The sequence below is a fragment of the Oryzias melastigma genome, linkage group LG6, assembly GCF_002922805.2.
Source record: "Oryzias melastigma strain HK-1 linkage group LG6, ASM292280v2, whole genome shotgun sequence".
Lineage (NCBI taxonomy): Eukaryota > Metazoa > Chordata > Actinopteri > Beloniformes > Adrianichthyidae > Oryzias > Oryzias melastigma.
In genome coordinates, this window is record NC_050517.1 from 13,494,691 (window position 1) to 13,512,104 (window position 17,414).

General features: G+C 38.0%; 1 protein-coding gene across 1 annotated transcript in view; it reads left to right on the top strand.

Moving 5' to 3' along the window:
* Positions 1 to 17,414, top strand: part of nell2a (neural EGFL like 2a) — a 126,821-nt gene that overhangs the window by 50,959 nt on the left and 58,448 nt on the right. Inside the window, exon 13 of the mRNA XM_024282195.2 lies at positions 12,147 to 12,272. Coding sequence (XP_024137963.1) covers positions 12,147 to 12,272 — 126 coding nt within the window. The remainder of the gene's footprint in view (positions 1 to 12,146; positions 12,273 to 17,414) is intronic.

Sequence of the window (17,414 nt, forward strand, 5' to 3'; positions counted from 1 at the left end):
TGGCAACAGGCTAATTGGCACCTACTGAGGGGCGCGGCTCACTCGATACCTCAATCACTGCCAGGATGAGCCCTGGGCCTCTGAGCCCCCCCACCAGCAAGGGCTCTGACCCCCATCCACTGAGATGAATCACACAGATACACACAGAGAAACATTTACACATCCTGCCCGACTTCCTCAGTGTGTGTGTCTTTGTGACTTCACTGAAATGTCACCCAACACAAATAATCCCCCCCGTCGTGTAGACGGTTCCCTCCAGTGTCAAAAACAGTATCTAAGCACTGCTAAACTAGTATCAGTCTAAATACCACATAAGAGAACTTTTCAGTCTGCTCCTTGTGCAGATAGCCGTTTGAATTAATTCCTGTTTCATCCTTGGACGGAACTTTTTGCTACTTGCAGATAACTTTACCATTAAAGCTTAAGCAGCCTTTTAGATGATCTGCTCTAAGATTGCAGCATGTACTAAGAAGCTGGATTATTGGCATTACATTGTAAGTGCAAGCTTAACTCTGAATTAATGAACTCCATAACTTTTTTATCAAGGCTATCAACTCCATTTTGAACTAACTTTAATAGATTTAACTTGTGATTTTTCAAAAATAAAATAATTTGTGTTAAATTTCCTACATTAAAGAACAAGTCAATACAATGTCCCGTCGCTACATCATGGTTCACCTTTCGCAGTCTCGTTGTTTATAGTTTTTATTTATTTTTTTTTAACAGAGCACACTGTCCTACTACCTGATTGGCTGTTAACTTTGTCAATCACTATAGTCCATGCTGTGTCTCTGCTATAGAATGTATTCTGATTGCTACAAAAATGTTCAATCGTGAGCAAATCTTTGTCTTCTATCCATAATATTGGTCTTATTTTTCTCTGAAAGTTTGAACTTTGAGAATTTAAGCAAAGGATGAAAGTGTAGAAAAGTTCATGTCTTGAGAAAAGTGTATAAAGTGAGGGGTTTTACAACCCTTAAACATCTACGATCCTTGTTTGTGGATTTCGCCTATCACAGGTTAATTATGGAATGTCCCCCCTCGATAAATGAATGAAGACTAAAGTAGATTGTATTGCTCCAACTATGCTCTTCAACAGTTATGAAATATATGTTGGCTAAATAATCAACTCATTCTTCCATGGTCTAATAAAAGGCACTTTTTTGTTTTCATGATCATTCCCATAAACTTTTACAATTCAGCATAAAAGCACTATAATGCTTAACAGTATTTTTCATTCGTGTTATCACTTCGTGTTATAAAATCATGTAGCCCTTGATCTACAGTGGATCCTTCACTGGTATTAAGATGTTTGCAGGTTCAAAACAAAATGTTATGTCTATGACTTGTGTTCCCTGAAGGAATGGAATGAGGTATGTAGTATTATGTGTGCCGTGACCAAGGATTGTGGAGTCTCTCGTAGCTTTTCAACAGTAGCTTTATTCACTCATAACAGTAGCTCATGCCCTCCGGCTGCATACAAGTCCGTCCTCTTAAAGCTTCCCCCTTTCTTGCTGTTCGCCACCACATCAGTTCCTATCCAAGTGCCCTCACTACAAGGTACAACACATGTACTATGGGATATCATGCTATCGTATCTCTATCATACTCTCACATGTCCGACTCAAGACACCTGTAGTCATGCATTTTAGGGCAGACGGTGCGTATAGATGGGCGGGGCGGTCCCGCCCCTTGTTTATATAGCTCTGTCTGCGTCATCCTCTGTTTGGTGGCCGCTCTTCATCTAAACCACTGTGGAGCGGGCAAAAAATGTGTTGTACCTCGTTCCTCTCCTCCAAGGAACAGAAGTACAACACATGTACTATGGGATATCACGTTCTCAAGAGTGAGTTATCCCAAAGTACACGTGTCAATTCACTTGGTACAACACATGTACCAAGGGATATCACGCATAACATCCCATAGTACATGTGTTATTCCATAGTACGTATGACGTTTCACTCGGTACAGCATATGAACAATGGAATATCACGCTCTTTTAAGCATGAAATCCAATAGTGTATGTTTTATTCCATAGTACGTGTGTCGATTCCTTTGGTACAACACATGTACCATGGGACACCACCCTCTTGAGATAGTGATACCCCATAGTTCATGTGCTATCCCATAGTACATATGTTGATTTACTTGGTACAACACATTTACTATGGAATACCAGTCCTTTGAGAGCGTGATATTTCATATTATTTGTTGTTTTACTCTGTACAACAGATATACCACTGAATATCATGCTCTTGAAATTCCATATCACATGTTTCCCATGTGTCGATTCAATCGGTACAACACATGTACTATGGGACTTCATGCTCTCGAGAGCATGAAGTCCCATAGTACATGTGTGTTATGACTTGCTCTAGATCGTAATCCGAAGCCGGTTATAGCAGTTGAAGTACTTTAATATGCATAAAGAACTCCAAACTGGCTAACTCAACCCTTATCCCATAGTGGATGTGTCATTTCACTTGGTACAACACATGTACTTTGAAATATCATGCTCTGAAATGTGGGATATCCAATAGTACTTGTGTCGATTTACTTGTCACAACACACGTTTTATGGGATGTCATGCTTTCAAAAGCGGGATATTTCATAGTACATGTTTTAATCTCATTATACATGTTTTGATTCACTTGGTACAACATATACAATAGGATATCATGTTCTTGGAAATGTGTTATCCCATAGTACACGTGTTATTTCACTAGGTACAACACATGTACTAAGGGGCATCACCCTTTCAAGAGTATAATATTCGTTATTCCGAGTGAAAAAACTAAGTGAACTAAAAGTCATTGCAATCCAGTCATGTTTTTGGTGTTTTTAACATGTTCTTTTGACATTTTTCTCTTGATTGAGGACATGTATAAGCTTAAAACATAATTTCTGTGTATTTTTGAGCGTGAGTGGCTGCAAAGCTAGCGGGAGGGAGTTTTAACAGAGGGCTGATGTGAAATGGGGTAGGCTTACTCTAACAGTCCCAACCACAACTAAGAGGTGGATTTCTAAAAAAGTCCTGCCGCTCTGCAGAAACTATGCCCTAGAAAACAACAGGTTTTTGATTTTGCATTAAAATGAAGAAGAAGCATTCTTTGAAAACTAAATGTCAAATGTGAAGCCAGACACAAGGAAGCAGATGAAAGCAGTTAGTTCTGACAAAACTAACTGGTTGGGTGTAGGGAATCTGTAGGAGAAATCACAGCAATAAAAAAAGCAGCTATTGACACGGCGAAACAAAGATATCATTACTAGGTGTTAGACTCTCATCAACCTTTCAAAGAGCTCTGAATGTAATTTGTGCTTCCTCTCTCTGATTATTTAGACCTTCAGCCGGCGAGACAAATAGTCCCGCAATGACAGGTGATTGATGATGATGCTCCATCGATTGAAACATTTCCCATATTAACTAGAGCCGTGATGGAAAGCAAAGCCCCGTTTACGCCTGCTGCTTGTTAACAGCATTGTTTTGTCTGGTTTCCGCTCGGCCAAACTTCAGGCAGACAAAACTGCTTTTAGGGCACGATTAATATGATATATGACCGCACACCCACTCAGACTTCAAAGACTGGCAGATGTTTGCACAAAGCATCCACAAGTGATGGCGAAGCATTTTATTTCTATGTGGGAGTTATTGTGTTTTGCTAAATAGGTGGCACCGGGGGTGCTTTTTTGCAACAAATTGAAGGGGAAAAAATGACATTTTTGGCAGTTCTACTGACAACACAAATGCCCCCCCACCAAGATTTTAGTACTTACTGTTTGCTGTTTGAAGTCAGGTTACAATGTGATTGATCACATTGTGAAAGGAGCAGCTTTATGGAATGCAAACAGTTTATGCAGCAATCTTTCTTTCCGTCACTTTAAGTATCTGCTATTCATTACTTAACTGATTGTGATTTACTTGGATTTTGATGTAATTTTACACTATTTGAATGCTTTCTTTTTTATTTCTTTGTATGCTCCAATCTCCTCCCAGATTCTAGATTCGTTAAAATACGTAGATTCAGAGAATACGTTTCTTTCAGCTGTTTAACGTTCTACAATAAATACAAAAAATAATAACAGGCATATGAAATTCCAATCTAATCATCTTTTGATCTTTTGTGAAAGGGTCTTTTGATTCTAATTATTGTGTTTTTAGCCGAAACTAAAATGCACTAAAAGGGATGTTCATTCATAATTACATTAAAAGTGTATTATTATAGAATAGAATGGAATGGAATAGAAAATAATGGAATAGCTTTATTTCTATAGCACTTTTCCCAGAAAGATCCACAAAGTGTTTTACAAAAGGAGCATAGAATTAAATCTCAGAGAGGTAATACAATCCAATAATATAAATGAAAAAAACTAAAAGCAAAGTACAATGTAGTAAAAGAAGGACTAAAATGAAGCAGTGTTAAAGCGAGTTTTTGGAACACTTAAAAGATTTTGCTAGAAAACACTTCAAGGATTAGGCCGAAGAGTATGAGGTTAAAAGGTCAACAATGCACGTCGGGGTTTGACCCTGCAAGACTCTAAAAACTAAAAGTAGAACTTTCAAATCAATTTGATTTCTCATTCAAATTTTCCATTTAAGTAAAACATGGCCAGACTATAAAACTCCATGTACAAAATCATAGCTGTAAATGGATTTTCTTTACTTGCAGTGTTTTTGGTGAATCTGTTTTATCTCTCTTCAACAGGGACACTGAACAGTCGTCTGCTGTTCCCTGATACAAAAAAAAAAAATATATTTGTCTGTTTTAATTATTTATTCAACAAACTTGATTAATAAATGTGAACATACTGTTGCTTAGCCAGTGCTTGTCCAGTTTTCATTGTGATTTAGTACTGAAGCAAACAGCATTATCATCTCTGCATTTGAGCAATTTTTCAAATACTTAGAAATTTCTTATTAAATTTTGCAGTCAGCAGTGCGATTAATTGCAATTAAACTTACCCAACCCTGCTTTTGTATATATATATATATATGGTTTATTATAGGTTTTGGCCTAAACAGCAAGACATCTTGTACCTTCTGTTTGTTGAAAAGAAAATTCTACGATCAGTTTAAGACTGCGAACACAAAGTAAAGGCAGCTTGTCTGCAGTTGATAAAAAATGAAGTCTACATAACTTAAATGTCAGCTGAAACCCAATATTTATCCAATTACACTTTCCCCAAAGCAGAAATGAGCAGCATCATTCTGACACTCTCCTCCGGCCTTCAGAAGGACCCGCAGGAGATCATTTGCTGACTGGAACCCTGTGTGGTCAGTCAGGACACCATTTTCCTGCTTAGACACTTTTTTTTATCAGCACATTAAGCACATTTTTTTGAGGATATTAGAATTTAAAATAAAAAAAAATCTTAATTTTCTCAAGCAGGTGAGGATTGACAGAAAAAAAGAGAGATAAGAAGAAGAAGAAGAAGTGACAGGCTGCTGGGGGTTTAAACGACTCAGATCGGGGCGTCTTTGTGGGACATCCAAAGGCAGTGTTGGTGTTATCTTGCTTCTGCCAGACTTTGGTGTACTGCAGGCATGGATAGTGAGCACGGCCCCTACTAGAATGTACTCAGTTTGCATGCAGAGAGGGATAAGCTGCTGCTTCCTTTTTGACGCAGGTTCAGAATGTCTTAAATGTTCACTGGTGGCAAAAAAGAAGGTGTTAGCACAACAGGACCCAGGATAAAGCGGAGCAAAATACAGATTTGGCCTGTATGTGTGCTGGAGCAGGACCTGGCATCAAGTCGGTTTCAATTTAACCCAGAGTTAGTGCTGTCATGCCATCAGTTTTATTTTGCAATTAATTAATGAAATTAATTTATTTTTAATTTAGCCTAATAATTGCTGTGAAAGATTAATTTTGAGATTTTTAATTTAAATTTGTGACATTGTGGTGCAGTAAAAAGGGGTTTATGACTTTTTTTATATTATAAAAGTCCTCCAAACCTTTATTTCTACACCAACATGGGGGATTTTTTTTCAATTTTGAGCAATTATGAAAAAAAAAACAATTCAGGAAAAATATTATTGCTCTAAATTACACAGCAAAAAAACACTAGGAGCACTTTTCTGAGCAATCCACAAAATATTGATTAAGAACTTCTTCTTATTAGTACTACATTGCATTGTTTTTTACATTTTACCACAGTTTTATAGTTTCCTTTACTCTGTTTGCTGGATTTGATCCCTTTGAAGACTGGAATGCAGCAGAAGAGAAAAGAATCTAAGAAGGAGGAGAAAGGGGAACGCATTGTAGGAATTGAACAACTCAAACCAAACTTTTTCATGTGAGGACCACATAACTGTTTTCTTCTCTGTTGGGGGGGCCAGGGTTTAGACTAACAGAAGAGGTGTAAAAATTGCAGGTGTGTCTAAACGTAAGCATTTCTGCTTTTCCAGAAAGTCACATGTAATCAATTATTAATAGCTCTTTGTGAGATTTTGGCAGAAAAAAAGTCAGAAAATAAAAATCCTTTGAATGAAATAGTCTTTTGAAAAAGTCTAAGTATTTTCTTTTGATGCAGCTATATATATATATATATTATGTTACATTTTTGTCAGAACAGTTTTCCCTCATTTATTGTTGGAATTACATTCAAAAAATAACTCATGAAGGTGAAATCTGCAAATTAGGACTACAGATGTAAAACTCCTAACTACACACTTTATTCACTTTCCCCAACAAATGTGAACATTTTGACACTTTTCTCTCTTGTTTAAACTCTCAAAGTTCAAAACTTCATCGAAAATAAGTCCAGTTTTATAGAATGAAAAACATCTGATTACAATTTGAGCCACACGTATTGAATAGGGGCTCAGACTGCAGAAGGCTGGAATAAAAAGTCCCGTTCTGTGTGCGTCTTGATCGTATGGCCAGACTGGGGGAAAAATCATGGGTCTCTGATGTTGATCAGGGGGCCGGGCCAAATATGGAGGCGGGCCAGAACCCCTGATTTAGACTTTGTTTGCTGTGACTGGACAAAAAACAAGCGAGAAGAGGTGAACTTTCCCTCTGAAATAACACTTTTTTTTTTACTTCTCTTGATGTTTGGATCATATACAGATTTCCTCTGCTGCAGCAGAGCGAAGTCAGTGGAGGCTCTATAGCTGTTACCATTACAACACTTCGCACCGTTTATCAAACAGTCATCTTTTTTATTTAAACCTAAAAATTAGAAATTATTGTTTTATATCTTTCTTTGATAAGTGATAATGGAATGAGGGGATAATGTCCATTGTCAGAAATAAATGCGCATAAGCAACCGTCCAACGCCATCAGCCCATTATTCCTTACATAATAGATATTAATTATAGATTAAATATGAGATTAACAGAATTAAAAAAAACAACTACATTAATTTGTATGTAATTAATTGTGATTAATTCGGTAATTTGACACCCTTACTATTATAATTACTTGTTTTTCATTTTATTTTGTCTATTTTTTTGTCATACGTGTCAAGAAATAATTTTCATTTTTTTAATGGAGTTTTTCTTAAAGTAAACACATATACCTGCTTTAAAATGTTCACAAAAGAGAAACTGAATTTAAAACTTTGTTTTGCTTCTTCTTAAAAAATAAAAAACACATAAATAAAAATATTGACCCCTTAATACCTAAATTCATTTCCAGCTATGAAAAGTTATTCATTTATGTTTTTACTTTTAAGTAAATGCTACATGTAGGTAATTTTATAGCTGGTTTATAGCTGGACATTCAGGGGTTAATACACTAAATGTTTTTTTTTTAAACAATTTGACTAAATTGTCGCGACCGTGATTGATTAACTTGTTGTTTGGGAATATGCAAAGGTTAAAAGATAATATCTCGGCCATTTTTAAGCCACTCGTCACCAATGCAGCAACAGAATGACCCCGAGCGCTCTGTTGAACGATAAAAGCCCCCGCTGACTCCTCGCCAGCCGTCTTTGCCCGGCACATCACGTTTGTCCATGTGACAGGCCAATCAAGAAAATGGAGTGCATTAATGGAGATGAAGATGGTTGCTCTCCCTCTCATGTTCGTGCTGCGCCCCTCATCATCTCACCTCCTAACATATTGTTTTAACAAACCTAAGTGCTGTCATCAGGGCCAGGATGGATAGCAGTGCTTAATAGGCTCTAAATCAAAGTCATACTGCGGATGGCCAATCGGAGAGCGGGAAGCCAGTTACTTAAGATCCCCGCTCAAGGTTACTGCTGCAGATAGACTGAATTTGATGGGGATTTCTTGCTCTCCTCTGCTTTTCCTTCATCTAAATCTCTGTCTCTCTGCTTTTTTTTCAATTGTTCACTCTCTCGCACGCACCTTTTCCTCCCACATCGACTCTTTCATTTTTATCTCTCTATGGTTTGTTTGGCAGCCCCTTTTCACAATCTCAGTCATTCCCCCTCCTTCCATCTGTCACATCTCTTCTTCTTCTGTCTGTTGCCTGCTGTGATAAATCTTCTACTTACCTGCCCTGCTGTCTGGCCTTCACTCCACTTCCAGTTTCCTTCCTAATCCCTCCACATCGCTCTGTTTATTCCCTGTTTCAAAGGTAGCGAGAGTTTTAATTAGCCCTCATTCATTTAGTGAAGGACACATGTACTTCAATAGTGTTTGCCTGCATTATTTCACTGGGAGGCTTCTGAATAGCTGGAGGCAGCAAGTATTGATGGGGCTGTGAAAGGAAATATGAATGCCTCAGTTGTTGGCAGGTGCTGGGCTCTTAGCTTGCAGGGCAGTGGGTGGTTCTCCACCCAAGGACATGCAAGCCGAGTGAATGCCAATGCAAATCTATTGAAATTCAATTTCGAGTGCTCTTCGCGAAAGCATCTGGCACAGAACACACTCAGGGGTGAACGTCCTCTTGTGCTCGCACAGACACCAAATACAGTGAATGAATAATAAATCCGTAACGTCAAGGACTGTGGAACTTTTCTCTCTAAAAAGGGCCCACTTTTGCCCCGCTCCATTGATAAGGAAGATACCCTGAAGCACGTTATACAACCGGGTTTGTTCACTTTGACCTGCATTTCCATTACATTGCAGCTGATTGCATCACATTATCTAGATTATTTTGTTTACCCTTCCTGTGTTATGCAACTTCTGTTTGAAGGTTTTGGCATGCAGTTTGGAACCCAGGAATAGCTGTTGCTACGGCAACAGCTAATATGGATCCAAATATGGAATCGTCAGCGAGAAGCAAAAACAAAAGGCAGTATATTTAATACTATGTATTTAAGTCGACACGGCAGAACCTCAACCCAGGAGAAGAAATGAGCTCAGCCTTTAGAGCTGCACATCCCATCACTCTTTACCAGTGAGCTATCGCGTTTGCCGACAAGAGAACAACACCATTGTTACCTTGTTTTGATGTGTTGTATAGATAGTTTGCGCTTGAGAGAAACAACCAACCGAATCATACTTGGGTATTTATCAGAGGCACAGTTACTGAACTGAAACTTACCTTGATGATGAGAGGTGCGGTAAATTGCAGCAGTCAGTAAAAGGCTCCAACAGGGACCAGCAGGAAGGCAGACGCCCACTCATAACAAAGAAAGTAGACGAGTGTGCCTGGGAAAATTAGGAGTATCTAGGGATGTGTCAGGCCTATTTTGGTTCTGTCCCTTCTTGACGCCTTTTTAAACCTCACTGCACATTAACTGTATGAAAATTTAAAATAGTTAATAATAAAACTACTGCAAAAACTATAATACAAGAAACTCAATAAAGATGCAGAAGTTTTAAGTTTGAACAAGGATATTGTGAACACGCCAACATCGCTGACATGTTGCAGTGTCGGACTGAGCATTCATTCATCCATCCATTCATCTTCTGAGCCACTTGTCCCTTTTGGGGTCACAAGGGTGCCGGAGCCTAACCCGGCGACTGATGGGCGAAGGCAGGATACACTCTGGACAGGTCGCGAGTCTGTCGCAGGGCCTCATTCATACACCCATTCACACCTAGGGAGAATTTACCAATTGAACTATGAAGCATGTTTTTGGACGGTGGGAGGAAGCTGGAGTCCCCCAAGAAAAACAGAACATACAAACTCCACACAGAAGGTCCCAGTTGGTGTTTCAGATCCCCTAGCCAGGATTGGAACCGGGGCCTTCTTGCTATGAGGCAAGAGTGCTAACCACTATGCCACCGTGCAGCCCATGCATTAACTAACAAGGTTAAAAGTTAGCAAAGTCATAGTAATGTGTTTTAGTTGTATCCTAATTGTGTCCTCCATTTTTTTTTTTTTTTTAACGTTTTGTAAACAAGGTTAAGTGTTATTGTGAACATGCTAAAGTGGCTAACATGTTGCACTGTCAGACTGTGCATTTTTTTACATGTTACTAACAAAGTTAAAAGTTAGTAAGGTCATACTAACTTTTGTTTAAGCTGTATCTGTATTTTTTTTTTTTTTTTTTTTTACTTTTTGTAATCAAGATTAAGTGTTATTGTGAACATGCTAACGTGGCTAGTAGGCATATATTGCAGTGTCAGAGTGTGTTTTTTTACCTGTTAACAAGGTTAAGAGTTAGCTAAGCAACAGCATCATTTGTTTTAGCTGTATTTGTCTATTTTTTTTAAGTTTTGTGAACTAGATTGGGTTTTATTGTGAATACGCTAACAAGGCTAACATGTAACAATGTCAGACTGTTCTTTTTCTTTCAAGGTGTTACTAAGGTAGGGAGTTATTCTTGGTATCAGTTTTTTTCCACACTTTTTGCAAACAGGGTTGAGTGTTTTTGTTAACCAGCTAACGTGGCTAACATGTTGTTGTGTGGGACTGTGTTTTTTTAACATATTACTAACAAGGTTGGGAGTTAGCATAGCCACAGTAACAAGTTCTCTAGTCAGTCTGAGTGACTGATGGACTTTTCCATGGCTATTTTGTCTTGCTTAAAAGTGCCTTATATTTCAGTAGTAGTTTGTCTAAAAGTGAAATAAAACCAGTCAAATCTGGTCGAAATACATACAAAAAAAAGAATTAACCTTATTTAACCATTTCAAGTTGGTAAACATTATTCCTGTAAAGTAGGCGTATATTTTTAATTCCCTTCCTTTTTTAACATATGTAATCTAACGTTTACATTTACTCTCAGATGATAATACTCTATAAATGCTTTATTGCTCATGTCTCAATGGCTAAAAGATCGCCTTCATATAAAGTGGGCTAATATTTCTGGGACTCCTGATAATCCCTTAAATGAGCAGTAGATGCTCATTTAGGCATAGAAACTCAGCATAGATACTCATTTCTTAAGGTTTAAACTTTTTGCAATTTCTGAGGATTTGCTCTCCAAGTTTAATAATGGTCTTTTGGATTTTTTCTATTTTGAACTAATCCTAGTTTTTTTTAATGAAAAAAATATGCAGAAGTGAAAACATCTTTTATTATATTTTATACATTTGCGAGAAAATAATTCCAGATGGAAATGTGTTTATTGAAATTTTTTTTACAACAGTTTGTTTAGAAAGCAGTCTTGGAGTTTTCATTCTTTCCCTTACATCATTCATTTGAAATCTTTTCAGTACTGTGCAGTACAATACTGTGAAAGAACACACCCAGGATGTGTGGCAGTATAATTATTCAGTGTCTGCGCTACATTCAGTGGTACGATCATTTGTACTTTATGCTGTCTGTTTATAGCATATTACATTTAAATGATGCTCAAAGCAGCAAGATGTGCCGGACAGGATAGATTAAAAAAGCCGCTTTGTAGAGGGCTTTTCTTTTAAGGGTTTAAAAAATCGAGCGACGCAACCTTTGGTGCTCGGCTCTCGACTTTCATACACCATCTGCATGCCGATCTCTTGTCTCCCCCTGATGAAGACAAATAGCCCTTTTTACTGGCTGTGCGGTAGACTTCAGGCACTCGCGCGGTTAGAAGCAGTGGGACAAAATTGTACACTGCTGGCTGCCAGAAAGAGGGAGACAAAATAACCAAAACAACTAAGTAACAGCAATCAGCTCCAGTGACAAAACCCTGTAGGAACAAAAAAAAGTAGCTTAAATCACTGACCTCCATGGTGGGAAATCAGTATTTGATCAACTGCAAACCATAAATCACTTCATTTGTCATGTCTTAAAGTAGACTCCACTTCTTCTCATGCAGTTTTGTTTTCTCCCTCTCTCTTCTCTCGGTTTTCTCCTCAGATATTGACGAGTGTGCTGAAGGAAAACACTACTGCAGAGAAAACACCATGTGTGTTAACACCCCAGGATCCTTCATGTGCATCTGCCACACAGGCTACATCAGGATCGATGACTATTCCTGCACAGGTGAGCTCCTCCTCTGGCCTTTTGACAGGCCTCTGGAATCAAGAAAATGGGTTTTGAGCTTCTGTTTGTGGAGGAACTATATCCTCCAACACTGTCAGTTTGACTGAAAAAGGAATATTTTACTCTTATCACTGTTAGAGTGTTGTCGATGGATATCTTTAGTCATACATTTTTTTAAATCAAATTATGAAACACTGTATCTAGTGTGGTGCAGAGACAGAATTACAAGAAGTTGTCGTTAAACAGCAAAACGTGCTAAATATTTTCCACTTGCAGAACATGCATTATGTAATTCTGTCTCACAGCAGATGGTGTATGTTTGAACACAGCTCTCTGTTAATCTGTTATCATATACAATTAAGACCCATCTCTTCGTGTGATGTGTAAGTGCAGGGCTCACTGTAAAAGCTTGCATTCCTTCTGCTAGTTTTGCTTATGGCAGCAGCTAATCTGAGAGATAAGCAAAACGTGCAGGCGGATGTTTCTGTAGTGAACTATCACAGTACTGACATGGCAGCTTGATACATGCAGTCAGACGAAAGCTGCGTTCACACCAAAGGGATTTTTAGGAGTATACAGTTGTTGAGACAATGTACAGACGGGATCAGAGGTTGGGCATGGTGCGTTGGTTTGGTAGTAGCGCATTTTAGGCATCACAGCGCAATGATTTCAGAGTTCATTCACCATAATTTTCTAGTAGTAGCCACAGCATTTATTCCAAAAATGTGGCAGCCAGTCTGAGTTTATTGGAGACCGACGATTCCATCACAGGCTAAGTGGTGATCATTTTGCCATGAAATTCGGCCAAGAATTGTAAACAACACCAGATGAACATTTCAAGATTTATTGAATGTTATGCTATGATTAGTACTGGTTGTGAATGATCATTTCTATTTGAAGCATCATCAATCTCTGTATTAAAAATCCTCTTTGCTTTCATGTGGATCATTCTCTTGGAGACACCCGCACCTTTCCATCTTTGCTCAATAATCCATGTTCAAACCAGTTCTTCTAATTTGTCGCTTGCCTTCTTTGGACCCCTACCAGGAAATCGTTTGCTCGTTTCCTGCAGCCGTCTACTCAGTATCACCACCTGCTTGCGCCATTTTTGGATACATTTAGGATCCATCCATCCATCCATCTTCCTCCGCTTCATCCGGGACCGGGTCGCGGGGGCAGGGGCACCATTTAGGATCCATCTCAAAATGTAGTGCAGATTCCTCACCAGAATGTTCTTTGGTGTATGCCACCGCAGGAAGTATAAACACTAAATCGAGTGAGCGTTTCTTAGCCATAGCTTCACAAATACTACTAACACCTGACATCTGCACGACCGTGCACACTGAGGTGGGTTTGTCTTAAAGGGGTCCGGCTACTATTAGAGACCGGTGTCTAATGTAACAAACATTTTTAAGACCTAGTGTTTATTGTAGTCTTTTAGAGATCAGCCACTATTGGAAGAAATATGGTATACTATCGGTACTTTCACTACTGACCAGGATTAGTGATATTGCACATGTGTGTCAAAGACAACAGCAGATGTGGTATTGGAAAGCGTGCACCGTAGTTTTGAGGAGGTAAAAAAAAAAAACACTATTCGACTATTAATTAGTTGTTAAGTGAGCAGTGACTGACTAATCGTGGAAACCCTAGTTTCAATGTCACGGTATGAACTTTGTCAAAGAACTGCATCACATCAACCAATCAAGTACTCAGCTTTGGCCTGTGATGTGCTGTTGTAATCCACTGGTTGTACTACTTCTGAACTGATATTTTTCTTTCACGTCAAACTGCACCTGGATAGCTTATTTGGTTAAGTGTGAGACTGGCATACATTAGATCCAGTGTGGGTCTTTTGGCAAGATCCTTCACGCCACTATGTAGCCACAAGGGGTCTTAAGTCTTGGTCTCCATGTGCATGTACCCAGTCCGGATAAAAAACAGGGTTGTGTCAGGAAGGGCATCTGACTAAAAACTCTCTGCCAAACTAAATGTGCTGATCAATGAAAAGCTGAGTTGCTGCGGCGACCCATGAGGAGATAATTCGAAAGTTGAACATTTCTTTGTCATCAATCTGGGTCACAAAGAGACAGAAGTACCGCTGAAAGCAGTCATCATTCACATGTGGCTCCTACAGTAGATGGGGAACCTCACCATATTGGGAGAGTCTCTGAATGATTTTGTAGAACTTTTCAAAATAAATAAACCGGATCTCTCAACATCATAAACAATCACTCCTTCCATGTAGCAATGAGGCTAAAAACTAGACAGTTGCAAGTTCATGAACACATTTTTGGACAAATCTCCAACAGCAAATTACATCAAAGGTAAGTTGGCGGACACAAATTTGATACATTCAGAGCTAATGTAGCATAAGAAAGCACAGATTAGCAAAATGTTAAATATATTAACACCACTCCCATCTGTATGGAAAAAAAAACTAAATATATTTACAATTTTCACTTATTTTTCTTGAAGTTGTTATTTTCTACAGGAGAAGTGTTTGTTCTCCGTCTGGTGAAATCTGTCTGCATGAATACAGTTCCCAGCTGTGAGGTCATTAGAGTGATGATGTTCATTTTTGGTGGAAGCTGGCAAAGGGCTGTAGTGCATCCTATTAAACACTGCAGGACGCTAACTTCAATGAAAAGTGATTCAACAACCATCAACACAGGGATCTACTGGAAAGATGCTGTACGTTCCCTTTCATTGCATCATTCTTCACAAGAATTTGTCTAGAGTTCTTAAAAGCATCAGAAAAAACATGAACGAACCCAGAGATCTGTGGACGAATGGAAGAGTCTGTTCTATGTGAGAACACTTTGCAGTGGTAAAGAAATGCTGTGATACCTACCTTGAAACGGCACCACACTCACAACACTGTGACAGCAAGTCATTTATTTCTATTCAGCTTCTTTACAACTTTGAACCGCTTGAAAGTGATTCCCAGAGTTTTTTCATCCTTGCTCTGAACAAAGAGAAAAAACTGAATTAAATCCAGACTTCTCTGGGAGTAAAAAAGTCTGTGTGGATCGCCCTAGTATGGTGTGTGAACGTGTCCTTATCGCACGATAAGGAGACAGGAAGTCACTGAGAACCTGAGAAACAGCCAGACTGTGAGTGGAGGCGGCAGACCCATTTGTTCCTGATCAAAGTCGAAACCAAAGACAATTTCAAAAGCAAACCAAATCAATTTGAGAGATTGTGTGGATGATTCACAGGCTTTGTTCTCCCACTGTGTTGTGGAAGATTAGGGTTGCAGTGCGTAACTGTGCGCAGAATCTGCTGCTTGAGTCATTTTTGCCAGTTACATACAAAAGAAAATGTTGATCTTAAGTCTTAGTTTTTCGTACTATTGCTTAGACCAGGGGTTTTCAAACTAAAAGACCCATTTAGACCAGTGAGATCCATAAAATTCCACCTCACTGTCAAGAAAAATACTTTCTATTTATGTATGTGTGACTATTAAGTCATTCTTTTAACAATTTCATATTTTTTATACTTATAAGTCTTGTTTTTTTTATAAAAACAACTTTAGCTTCTTCTACTTATGGCAGCACGTTCCTTTCAAAATAAAATCAAATAAGATCCTCCTACTGTAGCAGATTTACTTGCAATTAAAAACTTTTAAGAACTTTCCCTTTAAACAGTAATAGGGATGGTATTGTGAAACTGAAATTAAAAATTATGTGCTTTAAGCTTATTTTAAAACCAGGAGCGACTAACTTTTTCAGAGAAGGGCAGACTTGGTGAGGTAAAAATCAGGTTGCATTATTTGAATCCTTAAAATAATAAATGAAAATGAACTATTTAATGGGATTGCCATTGCAATGACACATTTATTTTCTTCACAGTGAAAATAAAAACTGCAATATCATTTTTTACCAATATTTTTGTAAATTTTAAACTTAGATAAGATGCATAATTATTTCCCAGTTAGCTTATCGTAGTTAACATGTCCCGTTTGTAGTTCCTCTTTATACTGAACTCAGAGAAAACAGCCACTCTCTTGACAAATTAGGCAGATGGTGTATAATGGCAAGAGTCTGTCAATACGATAAGTATCGCGATATCTGGCTCATGATACAATACATATCAGGATTTATCCTAAGAATTTACCTGGACAATTTTTAACTACTTTTTAGAGTATGACTTAGGAAAAAAATCTCTACCTGAATATGAATTCATTGTAATAAAATGGTAACATTATTTTTAATTAATGATCACAGCATTAAGCACTGCAACTTTATCTCATGTACACGTTGCTTTTACCAAAGCAAATTCATGGTGCATTTCTTTTGGTAAATTAAGAAACATTGTTCTGTTTTCACTATAAAATATTTTGCACTTGAAGAAAAAAAAGTGGAAATCAAAAGTAAGACGGTGAAGGACCCCCATAAATAATTCATGAAATATTGCCAAGTCTGATTTGAATCGATACAAGTATCGCCAAATGAAGTATCGTGATATATCACCAAATCAATTTAAAACCTTTTTTTTACCGTTTACTGTACCCCTGACTTAACATGGAAACTGGTGCGCAAAATACTTTCAGTGTAAACATGGTTTTACACCGTTCGTCTTGTATAGACAGTTGGAAAAATTATGCTCAAGAGGAATTACTTGGAGAAACAAAAGTGTGTCAAAAAAGCTATTATATTAGAAAACACAAAGTATAGATATGTATCTTATCAGAAATGGCAAAAATTCTGGTAAGAACAGATAGTTCAAATTCTGTCTTCTATCTCAAAGCAATGAGTTTCGGATCCCCATATACACATAAAGTTATCCAAAGCCGAGAAAGATTCAAACCATGTCGTTCCACTGCCTCTGAATTTGATATTACTGAATTTTAAGCTTGATGGAATCAAATATTTACAAAGCTCTTGTCTTCTGTCAGTGTAAAGGATGTGGCTCAGTGAGTCAGAAGAAGACAATCTTCCAAATCAGCAGAGAATGTCATTCATATCTGGATATTGTACATGGATGTTCGCTGATATCGCTGCTGTTAATAATAGCTTCCTTTCACCACAGCCTCCACGCTTGTAAAGGTTTGAAATCCTGATTGTCAGAGATAGTTTTGATAAAAGTCAAAAAAAGAGTAACTCTTTGTTCTGCAAAATGTCACCTGTCTATCTTTTT